The sequence below is a fragment of the Macaca mulatta genome, chromosome 19 (assembly GCF_049350105.2).
Source record: "Macaca mulatta isolate MMU2019108-1 chromosome 19, T2T-MMU8v2.0, whole genome shotgun sequence".
NCBI classification, from domain to species: Eukaryota; Metazoa; Chordata; class Mammalia; order Primates; family Cercopithecidae; genus Macaca; species Macaca mulatta.
The window spans coordinates 13,563,198-13,578,203 of record NC_133424.1 but is presented as its reverse complement, the minus strand read 5'-3'; the positions used below and the strand labels follow the sequence as shown (position 1 = coordinate 13,578,203).

At 59.0% G+C, this 15,006-nt stretch overlaps 1 protein-coding gene across 5 annotated transcripts in view; it reads right to left on the bottom strand.

The window, feature by feature from the left end:
• NFIX (nuclear factor I X) overlaps positions 1–12,893 on the bottom strand; it is a 103,918-nt gene extending 91,025 nt beyond the window's left edge. For 2 of the 5 annotated variants that reach the window (XM_077977784.1, XM_028840301.2), the window contains exons 1-2: positions 12,804–12,893; positions 12,502–12,645 (exon numbers count right to left, since the gene is read on the bottom strand). In XM_077977784.1, the coding sequence (XP_077833910.1) occupies positions 12,502–12,528 (27 nt within the window). In that variant the 5' untranslated portion in view covers positions 12,529–12,645; positions 12,804–12,893. Of the gene's footprint in view, positions 1–12,501; positions 12,672–12,803 lie in introns of those variants that run through there. The other 3 variants (XM_077977799.1, XM_077977790.1, XM_028840302.2) reach the window with 3 other exon arrangements.
• Between the last annotated feature and the right edge of the window lie 2,113 nt (positions 12,894–15,006).

The following is a 15,006-nucleotide window of genomic DNA, read 5'->3' as shown; positions in this document are numbered from 1 at the left end:
GGGCCGCCTTGGGTTGAGGCCAGGCCGTCCTCAAATAACATTTGAAGTTACTTAGCAAACTTTGTTTAGTGCCGAGAGAGGCGCGGGCAGCGGGTGTGGGGTGGGGGGGAGGGCAATAAACCGGTTCCTCCGAAGTCCCTTACCCCATCTGGGGACACAAGTACCCAAGGTGAGGGCTTGGTTCCCCCACCCCAGCTCTGGGGAGTAGAAGCAGGAATCTTGGAACCTTGGGGAGAACTTAGGAAAGGGGAGAGGTTGGGGTACACTACAGATGAAGCCTTGCCATTGCCATGCCAGGGCCTGGGCTTGGGCAGAGATGCCCACCCTGGCCCCCTGGTGGCCCAGATGCCAATACCAGGTGCGGGGCAATCAGAAATGGAAGGGTCCCCACTTTTGCTGCAGTCCTGCTCTGCAATTTTGAGACTAAATGAAGGGGTGGATGGAGCGAGCTGGCTTAGAACATGTGCCCCCCAACCCCAGACATACACACGAGCACGCAGAAAGCCCCTGATGTCCACATGCCCGGCCCCCACCCCCAAATTCCCATTCCTGGGTCCCAGCCCCAGGCGGCAGAGAAGGCCGGAGAGCCAACGATGGCGGCGGGTTTGGAAGTGAGGTTGGCGCCTATGGGAGGGGGAGGGGGAAGAGATGCCAAAAATGGTGAGCCATTACAGGCGAGCAGGCGAGAGAGGGAGGAAGGGAGGGAGCAAACGGGGAAGATGGAAGCCAGGCGGGCATCCTTGCTGAGCTCCAGGCTGCAAAGGGGCAGCGGAAGAGGCAGCCCGGCCCTTCCAGGGAACAGGCATGGGGGATGATCCCCAGGTGGCACAGGACAAGCAGGGGCCCGGAGGCACCCAGCACTTCCCCACCCCCACCCCAAGCTTCGAAATGGAGACTGGCAGCAGCAGCCGCTCGGCTCTGCCCGGGCATGGGGTGGGGGTGGCAGGCAGGCAGGGCGCCAAACCAAATGCCACCAGGCTGGGCATGGTGGTTGCCAGCCTGCAGTGCCGACCCCGCCGGGCCTCAGCCCAGAGCTCTCAAGCCTGGAGCTTTGGGGGTGGAGAGAGTCTGGGGTCCTGGTGGGAGTTGGGGAACCCAACAGACAAAGCCAGATACCCCCAAGCTGTGGGCAGATCCCCAAGACCCTGCAAAGATGGCGCAGCCTGGTACTGCCAGGGTGACAGGCTGGGGTAAAAATAAACCCAGCCCGCCCCGGGGGAGCTAAATTGAGGGGCCCAGGTGGAAGTGCCACTCTGGGCCACCAGCTGCCCCCGCCCCATCCCCCAGCTCAGAGCAGCAGGGTTGCGAATACCCAGTGCCCATCAAGCCCCAGTTTCTGTACAGGAAAGGCCTCGGCCATCTTGTCCCCAGGTTTTGGGCGGGCACCGTATGGCATATCCACAAATATGGATAATAGATGAGCTCAGATTGAAGAAACGACAGGCAACATGGTCTGGGCAAATGATGGGCATGCCATGCTGAGCCACACATCCTTGACCTCCAGTCTGCCCCTTGGAGAGAGAAAGGGGCCTGGCGGGCTGCACTTAAGCTATAGCAAGGCAGCGTTCAAAATCAGCATCTCACCATGAGGCCTCCCTGCCCACCTCTGCTAAAACCACAGCTGCCCAGCACTCCCGAGGGCCCAGCCGGCTCTGTTCTCCCCACAGCACCTAGCGCTGTCTCAAGGACTGGACACTCCCTTGTTTATCAGGTTCACAGTCTGCCCTCCCACTGGGGCTGGCATCTTTGCAGATTTTGCTCCCTGCCGAGCCCCCGGGGCCTAAAACAGAGCCTGGCACCCAGGAGGTGCTTGGTAAATATTTGTCGAAGGAATGCACAGGCCCCCGGCTGCACCCCCAGCATTTGGGCTCCGGCTGGGTGCCCAGTAAGGTGTGGGAGAGGACGTTTGGACCTGCGGGGGTGAGGGCAAGCCTGGCCAGCAGGGGTGCAGAGCGGATGAGACCACCGTCCACCTTTATTCTGAGCCCTGGATGGAAGAAGATCTGAAGGTCAGAGTGGTAAGAAAGGTTCAAGGGTCAACCACTGGGGCATGTTTCAAATGGGGGTGTGGGGGTGTGCAGGTCCATTCTGAAATTTGGGAAAGGCCAGAGAACAAGCCGCAATTCTGTCGCATCAGCAGGATTTAGGGTGATGACGATCTTGGAGAAGGAGCTCCCTGCCCTGGACCCTAGCACTGGATACCTCTACTCTGAGTCTCCGTTTTTCATCCATAAGTTCAAAGCAGTTTTTTCACATCAAGCACAGTTTTAAAGCGTGTGCTGTGAGCCAACTCTTCAGATCCTTACCGCAACCCTGCTTTCTAGATACAGAAATTGAGACCCAGAGAGGTTAAGCAACTTGCCCGAAGTTACACAGCTGGTGAGTGGTAGAGCCAGGAGTCAAACCCAGGAAGGTGGCTCTGCAGGCCCCACTCTCCTAATAACAGTACCTGCTGAACACAGGATTCGAGAAGACAAGCTGGGAAGGCACTTAGCAAGGGCGCCACGCAGCAAGCACACAGTTCACATTAGTTGTTGCTACGATCTTAGGACAAACATTTATTTTGCTATTATCCTATCTTCTACCATTCTGCCGACCGCTATCTCTTCCGTCTTTCTCTGGGGTCAGAACTGGGGAGTCAAAGGCCAAAGGATTAGTAAGACAGCCCCACGGAGGACAGGAGTCTCAGAACTTAGCTTTGTTGGCCGGGCACAGTGGCTCATGCCTGTAATCCTAGCACTTTGGGAGGCCGAGGCAGGCGGATCATTTGAGGCCAGGAGTTTGAGACCAGCCTGGCCAACGTGGAGAAACCCCGTCTCTATTAAAAATACAAAAATTAGCCAGGCATGATAGTGCACGTCTGTAATCCCAGCTACTTGGGAGGCTGAGGCACGAGAATTGCTTGAGCCCGGGAGGCCAATGTTGCAGTGAGCCGAGATTGCACCACTGTACTCAAGCCTGGGCAACAAAGTGAGACTCTGTCTTAAAAAAAAAAAAAAAAAAGAACTTAGCTTTGTCCCCGTCCCTTCTCTCGGTAGCTGCCAGGAGCAAGGAGGTGAGGGTGGAGCCCTCGGCCACTGAGTCTAGAAGACTGCAGGTATTCTGGGTAGGGGTGGGCATATGGTTTTCCAGGCTTTGTCTTGCCCCAGGCTTCTACAAACCAGGGCAGGGATTTGGGGCTCCCAGTTCTACCCTGAGAAGTCAGGGTGGCTGTAGCTGCTGCGCAAAGACAGCTGGTTGTGGCTGACAAACAGAGGGGAGGTGCCACCAGGGCAGGTCTCATCTCAGGCACCATTTCCAACCACTGCCAGGTGTGGCCCAGGTGCGAATGTGTGTGGGAGTGTGACTCTCGTCCCTGTGTGCTGGGGTAACACCAGACTGTGTACATGCCATGCCGATTGTGCCTAGGTTTGGCAGGGGAAAGGGGCATATATGCGACAATGCCTGCGTCCTGGTGAGGGAGAGTGTGTGTGTGTGACACTGCGTCAGCTGGCTTCTTGTTTGGGTGTGACTGTGTATGTGGGTGCATGTGTAATGGGTGTCAAGGGTTAGCTGTGCCTGTGTGTGTTACTGTGTATCTGGGGACTCATGGCAGGGTTTCCAGCCTTGGCACTACTGACATTTGGGGCTGGATCGTTCCTTGTGGTCGGCAAGGGTTGGGAGGTTCCATTGTAGGGGACTGAGCAGCGTCCCGGGTCTCCACTCACTAAATGCCAATAGCACCCCCTCCACAAGTGTGACAACCAAAAATGATTCCAGGCCGGGCATGGTGGCTCATGGCTCCCAGCACCTTAGGAGGCCGAGGCAGGAGGATCACCTGAGCCCAGGAATTCAAAGCCAGCCTGGAAAACATAGCCAGACCTCATCTTTACTACAAATTAAAAAATTAGCTGGGTATGGTGGTGCTCACCTGTAGTCCCAGCTACTTGCGAGGGTGAAGCAGAACTGCTTGAGCCCAGAAGTTCAAGACCAGCCTGGGCAACATAACAAGACTGTCTCTACAAAAAATTTAAAAATCAACCAGGTGTGGTGACATGCACCTGTAGTCCCTGCTACTCAGGAGGCTGAGATGGGTAGATCACTTGAGCTTAGGAGGTCAGGGCTGCAGTGAGCCGAGATTGCACCACTGTGCTCCAGCCTGGGCTGCAAATGAGAGTCTGTCTCTTAAAAAAAAAAAAAAATGTGGCCGGGCGCGGTGGCTCAAGCCTATAATCCCAGCACTTTGGGAGGCCGAGACGGGCGGATTACGAGGTCAGGAGATCGAGACCATCCTGGGCTAACACGGTGAAACCCCGTCTCTACTAAAAATACAAAAAAAACTAGCCGGGCGAGGTGGCGGGCGCCTGTAGTCCCAGCTACTCGGGAGGCTGAGGCAGGAGAATGGCATAAACCTGGGAGACAGAGCTTGCAGTGAGCTGAGATCCGGCCACTGTACTCCAGCCTGGGTGACAGAGCGAGACTCCGTCTCAACAACAACAACAACAAAAAAATGTTTCCAGACATTTCCCAATGGGCAAAATCACTCCTGGTGACAGTGGGTTAGGGAGTGTGTGGGATGTTTGTGTGTCTGAGAGCGTGTTATTGCATGCATGTGCGTGTACCTGTGTGCTTGGTGGTGTGTGCGGGTGTATCGGCGCCCGACATTATGAGTGCGTGTGCTGTGTGTTTCTAGCTATGCCTGTGGGTCTGAGCGTTTTACGGTGGCAGAGCCTGTGTCTGTGCTGTGTGCTTCACGGCATGTGATCGTGTGATTGCGCGTGTCCCGTGTGTCTGCACCCACGTGCACGTCCCTGCGTGTGTAATGCCGCATTGATGTGTTCGGGTGTGGCCAGGTGCCTCTAAGTGTCTATGAGTGAGGGCAAGCTTCTTTGCATGGGGACGCCTGTGTCTGTTTGATTGAGGGAGGTGCAGCATGCCAGTGTGTGTTAGCGTGATTCTTTGTGCCCGCAAGTGCCAGCGAGAGTGTGTGACTTTGTGCGAGATGGACCCAGAATAAACCCCCCCCTCCCCGAGATGATTCGACCAAAGCCGATATTTGGACGGAACCACCTGGATAATTTGGCCCCCATCCCTAGCTCCTGCCTGCCTTGGACTAAAAGGCCCAGGGGGGTCGGGTGCACCTCCATGCTGTCCCTTCCTCCAGCCTGGCTCACACAGATTCAGGTGGGGACAGACAGATCCCCGCTCTTGCCCGATCTGTGCCAGGAAGGCTGGCACTGAGCTTCAGCTGAGGGGGCAGGGTCCTTGGCGATGGTGGTGGGTACTGCCCCCTGCCTGCTGCTGGCCACTACCCCCGGCTCCCCTCAGGGTGGGGCCCAGGGGGGGAGAGCTCCCCAGTGCAACCCCGGCTTCCGATTGGCTGCAGAGCGCCGCAGTGCCCGCTACCCGCCTCCCCTCCCTGGCTGGCGCAGCCACATCGGTAGTGGTGGCAAACGCAACTTGGAGTTCTGGGCACAGCTGCGCCTCACAGAGGCCTGCCAGCCCCACCAGAAGCCAGACACCCCAGCTCCGTGCCCCCGACCCCTCCCTGCCCACCCGCCCCGCTGGGCAGCTCAGTCACCCTGCCCATTGCCTCCCTCCGGCTGCCAGGCCCTGTCCACCCTGCTCCCTCACCCACCAGGCCTGTGCCCCCCTGGCCAAGCCCACTCAGGGGGCCCAGGCCCCTGCACGAGGCCACTCCCGCCCTCAGAGGGGCTCCTCGGGAGGGGGGAGGCGGTGAGGAAGGGGGGGTTGGGGAGCTAGCCCTTCTTCCTTTAGTGAACGCGCCCAGAGCTGGAGCCAAAAATCGAGGAGGAGAGATATTCAGACGGAGCCAAGACGCGTTTGGCAGGAGGAGAGAGAGAGGGAGAGAGGGAGCGGGAGGAGGGGAGGAGGGGAGGAGAGAGGGAGGAAAGAGAGAGAGAGAAAGGGGGAAAGAAGGGGGGACCTCAGTTTCCAAATCCGCGCCCTCAGAGCCTCGGAGGGATGGCGGCTGGCCCAGGGGTGTGGGGCCCAGGGCCTGCCTGGCTGTGGGGGCAGCGAGGATAGTGGGCTCAGGCCCACGGAGACAGCCGGACACCCAGCTGGCCAGGCTAGAACGGACACAGGCAGAAGCCAAGATCAATGTGCGCCGGGCAGACAGAGGGAGGCCTGTGGGCGGCCCGAACACACGCCCGCACCTCGCCGCCGCACAACAGGCTTCTGTCCACGCCAGGCCAGGGGCACGGGCGGGGCCCCCAGCAAGGCCACCGCGGCCGCACGACCTCATGGGAAGGGACTGAGCGGCCAGCCTGCTCCCAGCCGCTTGCCCAGCCGCCATAGCAGGCATCTTGCATGGTGCTCAGAGGCCAAGGGAATGCCCGGGAGAGGTGCCCATGGGGTGAGACCCACAGTGATCGTCCCAGGGACAAGCCTAGGAGGCCCAGTGATATGAGGGTGGTGACACCGGAGACACGTGGGTTGACACGTATGTGGACACAAGTTGACACGGACAGGCCAACATGTGTGTGAGACACACGGATACACTCTTTGCCGTGACGCACAGACACCCAGAAAAACACTGCTGTAGATGTGACGCATGTCGCTGGGACACTGTCACCCCAGATACAAAGCGCAGATACAAAGATGGCGACCGGTACACCGATACCCGTTGACGCGCGCAGCGCCACCGTGACACAAAGACTACATCCGGCACACCGACACGCATGGTGGCATGCTTCCCGACCCCCCGCTACCGAATACACAAGAGACAGGGTGTGCGATGATCCGTGGAGTCACATGCAGGTAGCACCCAATGATGGACACTCGGAGACATGGAGAGGCATGGAGAGGGACCCGGGCAGGCACACACTGCCACACAGACATCTGCGGGAAAATGGTGGCTCTGAGGCCTGACATGCCGATTAACACGCACGCCGATCTGGGAGAACCCAGATAGTGGCTCACAGCTGTCCCCCTGGCCCACTCACCCCCACATCCAGGGCTTTGGGGGCAGGAAAATGAAGACACCCCCCTCCTTTCCTCCACCCCAGCTGGGAGGGAGGGGACACAAGGCCCATCCTCAGCACCTTGTTGGAGAAAATGCCCAGCCTCCCCTACCTCTCTGGTCCAGCAAGTCCCCAGATTCCAGCTTCATGAGGGTGAGGGAGACAATATCTGAGCAGATTTAAAAGGCCAGGCTCCCTGTGGGTTAGATGGGGAGGCCAGCAGTCAAGACACCGACCACGGGGGCATTTTGCCCGCAGCCACGGCGCCACGGCCAAACGCCCAGCATTGCTCCCACCCGCAATGCGCCCTGATCCAGCCAAGTGCTCACATTGCCCACATAGGATCCTGCACGTGTGTCTGTCTCCATGATGGGTCCAGGTGACAATGCCCAGGTGCAGACTCAGAAACAGTTCTGGAGCTTGGGGACATCCCTGAAGTCATCATCTAGATGCACCAGGTCTCTTTGTCCCACGTATATTTGAATGAACGCATGCACACATACTCTTATACCAGGACTCAGGGCCCCCAACCAGGGCATCTGGTCCTCATGGAACAGTGGAGGCCTCGTATCTCCCATCCTGCCCCCCACCCTCCCCCACCATCTCTCCCCTATCTTGAAGTCCTGCCACCTTCTGCTTGGCCTACAGGTCCCCATCCAAAGGTAAAAGAGCTGGGCCATGTGCAGTCTCCCATCCTCCCAAACTTTCTTCTTGCCTCCTCCTCCTCCAGGAAGTCCACTTGGATGTCTATGGTTGGGAGGTGCTCGACCCTGTCTTCTACCCTTCAGAGGCATCCCTCTCTCAGCTGGGAGGTCTGGGAGGTTGACAACCAACAACTGGCAACAATTACCATTCTGAGGCACCACACTGAGCCTAAGTACAGCCCAAGAGATAGACACTGGTTTTCGCCCATTTTACAGGCCAGGAGAATCCTGTGCTTCAGGTCGCAAGATTAGAAGATGTGGACCTGGAGCTCAAATTGACCATTTCTGTCTGATGGCAAAGCCTAGCCCTTGACTCTGCTCCCGCAGCCTCCGTCTAGGAGCTCTCAAGGCTATACAAGACATTCCAGGCCTGGCCGGGCACGGTGGCTCAAGCCTGTAATCCCAGCACTTTGGGAGGCCGAGACGGGCGGATCACGAGGTCAGGAGATCAAGACCATCCTGGCTAACACAGTGAAACCCCGTCTCTACTAAAAAATACAAAAAACTAGCCGGGCGAGGTAGCGGGCGCCTGTAGTCCCAGCTACACGGGAGGCTGAGGCAGGAGAATGGCGTAAACCCGGGAGGCGGAGCTTGCAGTGAGCCAAGATCCAGCCACTGCACTCCAGCCTGGGCGACAGAGCGAGACTCCGTCTCAAAAAAAAAAAAAAAAAAGACATTCCAGGCCCTAGGGAGACTGGAGCACCCTGTTCCCGGCAGAGCCATCGGCTCTGAGCTCGGCAGAGCATTGAAACATCTCACGGAGCCCCAGCTCATCTCATGAGCTACCCCATCCCGGCCCACACCTGGGCACACCACCCACCCCAGGAGTGGGCATGAATCAGGCAGGGCCAGAGCCAGAGAGAAAATGCCAAGTGCCATGAAAACAGGGCACCAGGCCGGAGCAGGGACAGAGAGCGATAGCTTTGCAGGGACAGAGGGGTGCCAGAGTGACCCAGAGAGAAAGCTGAGGGAAGGGGGCATCAGGGAAGCCCCAGCCATCCCCCTCCCATGGAAGGAGTGTCGGGGGAGCTATGCAGATACAAAAGTACAGGAACTTCGGCTGCTTGTGTGGCCAGGAAAATGGGCGTAGGTCGCTGCGTGTCTGAGAGTGGGTGTATCCGTGTGTGCGCCCATGTATGTCTTTGTGTGTGTCAGCAAATGTTGGCATGTTTGCCTATGTATTCCTGTGGCAAGGAGGGGGAAGTACACATTGGGGGGGTGTGTGTGTGTGTTTGAAAAGGTATTTGTGGCCGGGTGCAGTGGTTCATGCCTGTAATCCCAGCACTTTGGGAGGCCAAGGTGGGTGGATCATGAGGTCAGGAGTTCAAGACCAGCCTGGCCAAGATGGTGAAACCCCATCTCCACTGAAAAATACACAAATTACCCGGGTGTGGTGGTGGGCACCTGTAATCCTAGCTACTCAGGAAGCTGAGGCAGAGAATTGCTTGAACCAGGAAGGCGGAGGTTACAGTAAGCCAAGATTATGCCACTGCACTCCAGCCTGGGCAACAGAGCAAGACTCCATCTCAAAAAAAAAGGTATTTCTGTACACACCTAGGTGAGCCAACTGCGTTGTGTCTCTGTGTAAAGATGTGTAGCCATCCATCCGCCTGTCCATCCTTGGGTCCATGTGAGCATGTGTGGGGGCGAACACACATTTGTGTCTGCCTGTATCCAAGCGTGTGATGAGGGCTCCATGAGTCTGGGAGGTGTCGTGGTCTCCATGTGCCTTCTTCGCTATCTGTGTCATCTCGAGGGGTTTGTGTTTATGTGTGCGCTGGGGGTGGTTGTGAACACAAGTCCACAGTTTCCTGTGTCCGTACGTGCATCAAAGAGGTACTGCTGGGTCTCTAAGCCTACACCAATACATGTGTCCCGTTTCAAGAGGTGCATGTGTGTTAATGGGTGTGTGTGACAGTGTGAACACAAGTCCTCGGTTTCCTGTGTCCATAGGTCTGTAGGCTCATCAGTGGTCGTGTGTCTGGACATTGGTGTGAACAGGACACTTACATCTCCATCTTGGCGGTGATGGTGGTGTACATGAGTTCACATCCTGGTTGTGTCTCTGTTTCTTGGCGGGGTCGGGATGGGGAAGGGGGTCCATCCATCCACCTCCCACCCCTCTCTCTGCCTGAGACTCAGGCCCGTGGCTGCAATGGACTCCAGCAGCTCCAGCAACCGCCCCGCCCGGCCGCCCTGAATTTCGATGCTTTTTCTAGAAGGAGATTTTTCCCCCCGCCCTTCCCCCTCGCCCACAGTACCTTTCCCCGCCAGGGCCCCACTGCTCCAAGCTCGTTCCTGCTCAATCATTTATTGACTTTAAAATCGAAGCCAATTCTGGTTTGAAAAAAAGAAAAGGGAGAGAGAGAGAGGGAAAGAGAGAGAGGCAGGCCAGAGAGACAGAGAGAGAGAGTCCGAGACGCCAGTGGAGGGGGGAGCAGAGATGAGGCCAAAACTGGAGTCAGAGACAGAGATAGTCAGAGATATACAAAAGGACAGAGATGGAGAAAGAGAGATGGAAAAGGGCAGAGTACGCCAGAGACCGATAAAAACAGAGACCGAGAAAAAGACAGCGAACGAAAGAGGTTGTCAGAAAAACAGACCAGCAGGGCAAACTATGGAAGCAGAAAGATTTGTAAAAACAGAGATGTGATTGTTAGGGAGGGGCAGGCCAGACCCCACTGACCAGCCGACAGCAGCCACCTGCCCAGAGCTGAAGGGTTTCCCTGCCCACCATGAAGGGCTGGCAGCCTGGTGACACCATGCCCACTCCCCTCTCCAGCCATCCTGGCACACTGGAGCTGTCGCAACCTGGGCCTTCAGTCACACATAGCCAAGCACCCGCCATTGCCCTGGGTCTAGCAGCCGCCCCAGCCCCTTCCTAGCCGTGTCACTGGTGGATCTGCGGGCATTTTCTCTCCCAGGGTGCTGTGAAATCTGAGGGGCGGGTGTCTCACCCAAGCCACGGGGGAGCAGGCTCAGATGTCTGGTGTGCTTGGCATGGAAGGCCGAGCTGGCAGCCTGGTGGGCAAGGGGCTGCTTGAGTGTGGGGTCTTGGTCCCACTAGGCCCCAAACATCGGCCACACAGCCCAGCCAAGCATAACAGCAAAAAGGCACAGCTCAGACACCGCTGGGTAGGCAGTTGTTGTGAGGGGCGCCCAACATAGAGTGGCCGTGGAACTGGAGGTGCAGATGTAGGGGTTCCCCACACTGCCATGGTGCTCAGGGTGCATGCACACTGCAACATGTATGCATGCCCGTGCGCCCTCGCCAACACATACTTGGGCCTGCTTTCTACAGGAAAACCCGCTCCCTGGGCCATACACGGCCATGCCACGCAGGCCTGCCCATGGCCGGCCCACAGGGGCCACACACAGACTCTAGATTGATTCACACTCACATACACTTGCACTTGTGCATACAGGAGCATGGTGTGGCCACAAATGACATGCACCCCGACAAACCCCTCGCCCCTTGACACCACTGCACACTCGCGGCACGACCCAAAGTAGCAGCCATACCCACGTGGATTGCCACTGTAAGCTGTGGACACACTTGGCACATAGCTGACAGGGATCAGGCTGGGCAGAGGGGACAATTAGGGCCTGGCCTAGAGAACCCCCACATGCAGGCCTGGCTGGCAGCAGGGCTAAACAGCCTCAGATGTCCCCTCTTCAGAGACTGTTACCAGCTGTGGCCTGGCCCTGCAGGCAATGCTGTCAGGGCCACTGTGGAACTCTGGGCAGCTCCTGTGCCCTCTTAGAGCCTCAGGCCACAGCCCGGGGAGAGTTGGGTGGCCCGACAGGCATCCTCGAAGCTTTTGCCGCCGCCGTGCGCCGCTCAGGGAACTTCGCTGCAGGCGGGACGCGCTCTAGCAACGCGCCAAGGTCGGCGCTGTTGTGCCAGAGGCTGACCCGACGGTGTGGCCGCAGCACTGGCGGCTGTGTCCACGGCTGCCTCCCGCCCCTCCCGCCTCCAGGCGACGGGACGGGATTCCCCAGGCCTGCCGGGTCCACTCCGCAGCAGCGCGGGTCGCTAGGGCCAGAAAGTTTGCGCCGAGGAAAGTTTGGGGGTGGGGGGGCTGAGGCTGCGACGTCCAGGGTCGGAGAGGCGCGGCCACCGCTGGCAGCGCGCCCGCCCCTCTCTCCCCTCCCCTGCCCCTCCGAAATTTGGGAGCCCCGCCATTTTCTTAGCCCCGCTCCCATGTGAGGCCTGAACAAAGACTTTGGGGAGACGCCCGGGCCGCTCGGCCCGCCCCAGGCACCCCGGCCGCACGCAAGGGCCGCCGCCACACACGCCGGCCACTGCCACCCTCGGGAACCGAGGCGCCCGCCCCAGGAAGCGTCGCGGGACCCAATGTCCCCTCTGCGCCCTCGGGACCACCCTCTTGCCACTCTGTCACCCCCGCAAACACTGCCAGCGGCCACGCTGCCCGGGTGCGCCTACAGTAGCCCACAGGTCAGCCAGAGTCCCGCTGCCCATCGCACCCTAGTCGAGCGCGCACACACACATACACACACACACACACATACACACACACACACATACGTACACGCACTCCCGCCTGCGCTCCAAGGGCAGCGCCACGACGCAGCTGGCCACCCCCGGAGCCCCCAAATGGAGTCCGCCCGGTGGCCAGGGTCGCACGCGCACGGTGACGCCCGCACGCGTGCCCGGGCTCACCGCGGCACAGCCTGCACCCCTCGGCGGCCCGCGGGCTCTCGGCCCCCGCCTTCCCGGCCGCCGCGCGTCCCCTCCGCCCGCCCGCGCCGCCGGCCGGCCTCCCGCGCCCGCTCCCCTCCCCCGGTCGCGCGGGGGCGGCGGCCGGTACCTGGGTGAGGCAGTACGGGGAGTACATAGCTGGGCGCCCGGGCGGGAGCGCGGCGGCCGGCCGCGGCGAGGGGAGGGGAGGCCCGGCAGGCGGCGGCCGCACTCCGGCTCGGGCTCCGGCTCGGCTCCTCCGGCCTCCGCCGCGCTGCGCCCGCCCGGCCCGCGGCCCCGCGCTCGGCCCGGCGCCGCTCCGCGCTCGCCGCTCGCAGGCTCGGCCCCGCCGGCTCCGGGGCCGCCGCTGCCGCCGCCGCCGCCGCGCTCGCCGCTGCCTCTCGCGTCCGCCGCCGCCGCCGCTGCCGCCGCGCGTCTACTCCATGCCGCCGCCGCTCGGCCGGTCACCCTCGCCCGCCGCCGCCGCCGCAGCCGCCGCGCTGTGAAAGTGAAAGTTTAGACAAAGTTTGGAAGCGGCGCACTCCGGGGAGAGGGAGCGGGCGGGCGGCGCGGGCGGGAGGAGGGGCGCGGGGAGGGGCGGGCAGGGCGGGGGAGCGGCGGCCGGCGCACACACACACGCACACACATGCACACACACACACGAACACACGCACACGCGCGCGGGGGCGCACACCGACGCGGCCGCCCCGACACGTGCTGGCCCGCGTTCCAGCGCAGACACACGCTGACACACAGCGGGACTCGGACCCCGCCACACATGTCACGTCCAGAACGCCTGGCCACACGTTCCGCATTGGAACAACAAAGCACGCTCGGACACCAATGCACACAAGGCACGGACACACAACCCCTACACACAGGCACTAACACACTCGCCAGTCTGGGAAAACACCCACGACCCACGCTCTGACATGTACCATCCCACCATGGTATCCAGGCACACAACAAGGAACCGCATATAGACATATACCAACGCAGGCGTCACATAGACACACACTGATATGCACGAAGACCCACCAGTGCATGACACATAGAGATGCACACTGATGTACACACACTGACGCATGTTCCTGCAGAACACAGACACATGCAAGATCACACAGCCACACGCCGATACCTTCCAGACACACAATTCCTACACGCAGACACATACACAACACACACACATCGCAGTGCCAGAACACATTGGCAATTGTGGCAATACACCCCAATGTACAGAATGACACTGATGATTGGGAGGCCGAGGCCAGCAGATTGCTTGAGCTCAGGAGTTCAAGACCAGCCTGGGCAACATGGCAAAACCCCTCTCTACCAAAAATACAAAAATTAGCTGGGTGTGGTGGTGGATGCCTGTGGTCCCAGCTACTTAGGAGGCTGAAGTCAGGGGATCCCTTGAGCCCAGGGAGGCCAAGGGTGCAGTGAGTCATGATCATGCCATTGCACTCCAGCCTGGGTAACAGAGCAAGACCCTGTCTGAAAAAAAAAAAATAAGAATGACACTAATGAAGGGAAGATACACAATGTCACATAAACACACACCATCAAACACCTGGCAGTGAATGCAAAGGATGCCGATACAAAGAGATACACAGTGTCACAGATACAAAGCAACACTGGCTGTCACAACACAACACACAGACACACACACCATACTGGGTTGCCCAGATGTACCCACAGGCCTTGGACACACTGACCAACTGTCTGATGCCCAAGCGGCTGACAACCCCCCTGGGAGAATCATCTAGCCATACACACAGGGATCACACACATACACCCATGTCCCTCACATGCCACATACACACACACTTATAATGTGGCCCTGATCATCGACATAGGCAAATACAGCAGGAGACCCACAGCTCAGCTGTCAGGGACAGAATTGGGCATGAGGGCCTCCGTACATGTACACACATACACTTTGGTGAGGTTCCAGCCCCTCTTGCAGGCCCTGACTCCTCATTTTCAGAATGTAAAGGCCTAGGGGAAGAGGTAGTGCTGGGGACCCTCGAGCAAGAGGAGAGGAAGCCCTCTGGTAACCCCCAGGGTGGGTGGGGAGGCAGTGACTACAGCCCCCAGGCAGCTCCTGCTGAGACAGAACACCTGCCTGCTGCCAGGAGCAACCAGCACCTTCTTGCTCTCTTGGGCCAAAAAGCTGTGGCAATTCTCAGCTATGCATTGTCTGTTAAAGGGGGTGTCAGTGCCCAGGGTGGGGGGTGCACATGCACACAGGGTTGGCTGTGCCCATTGAGCTCTTGCAAGCAGGCACAAAAGTGTGCATGTGCACGTATGTATACACGTCCCAGAAATGATATGCTCCTGGTCACAATACTGTATTAGGCTGTGTGGCAGGCAGTGTGTCTGTGGGTGTCTAGATGGCTCTGGTGTCTTCTGGGGACACCAAAGAAATGCAGGTCATGATAGGTGCCAAGAGTCTGGCCGGGTACAGTGGCTCATACCTATAATCTCAGCAATTTGGGAGGCCGAAGTGGGTGGATCACCTGAGGTCAGGAGTTTGAGACCAGCCTGGCCAACGTGGTGAAACCCCGTCTCTACTAAAAATACAAAACTTAGCCAGGCGTAGTGGCAGGTACCTGTAATCCCAGCTACTAGGGAG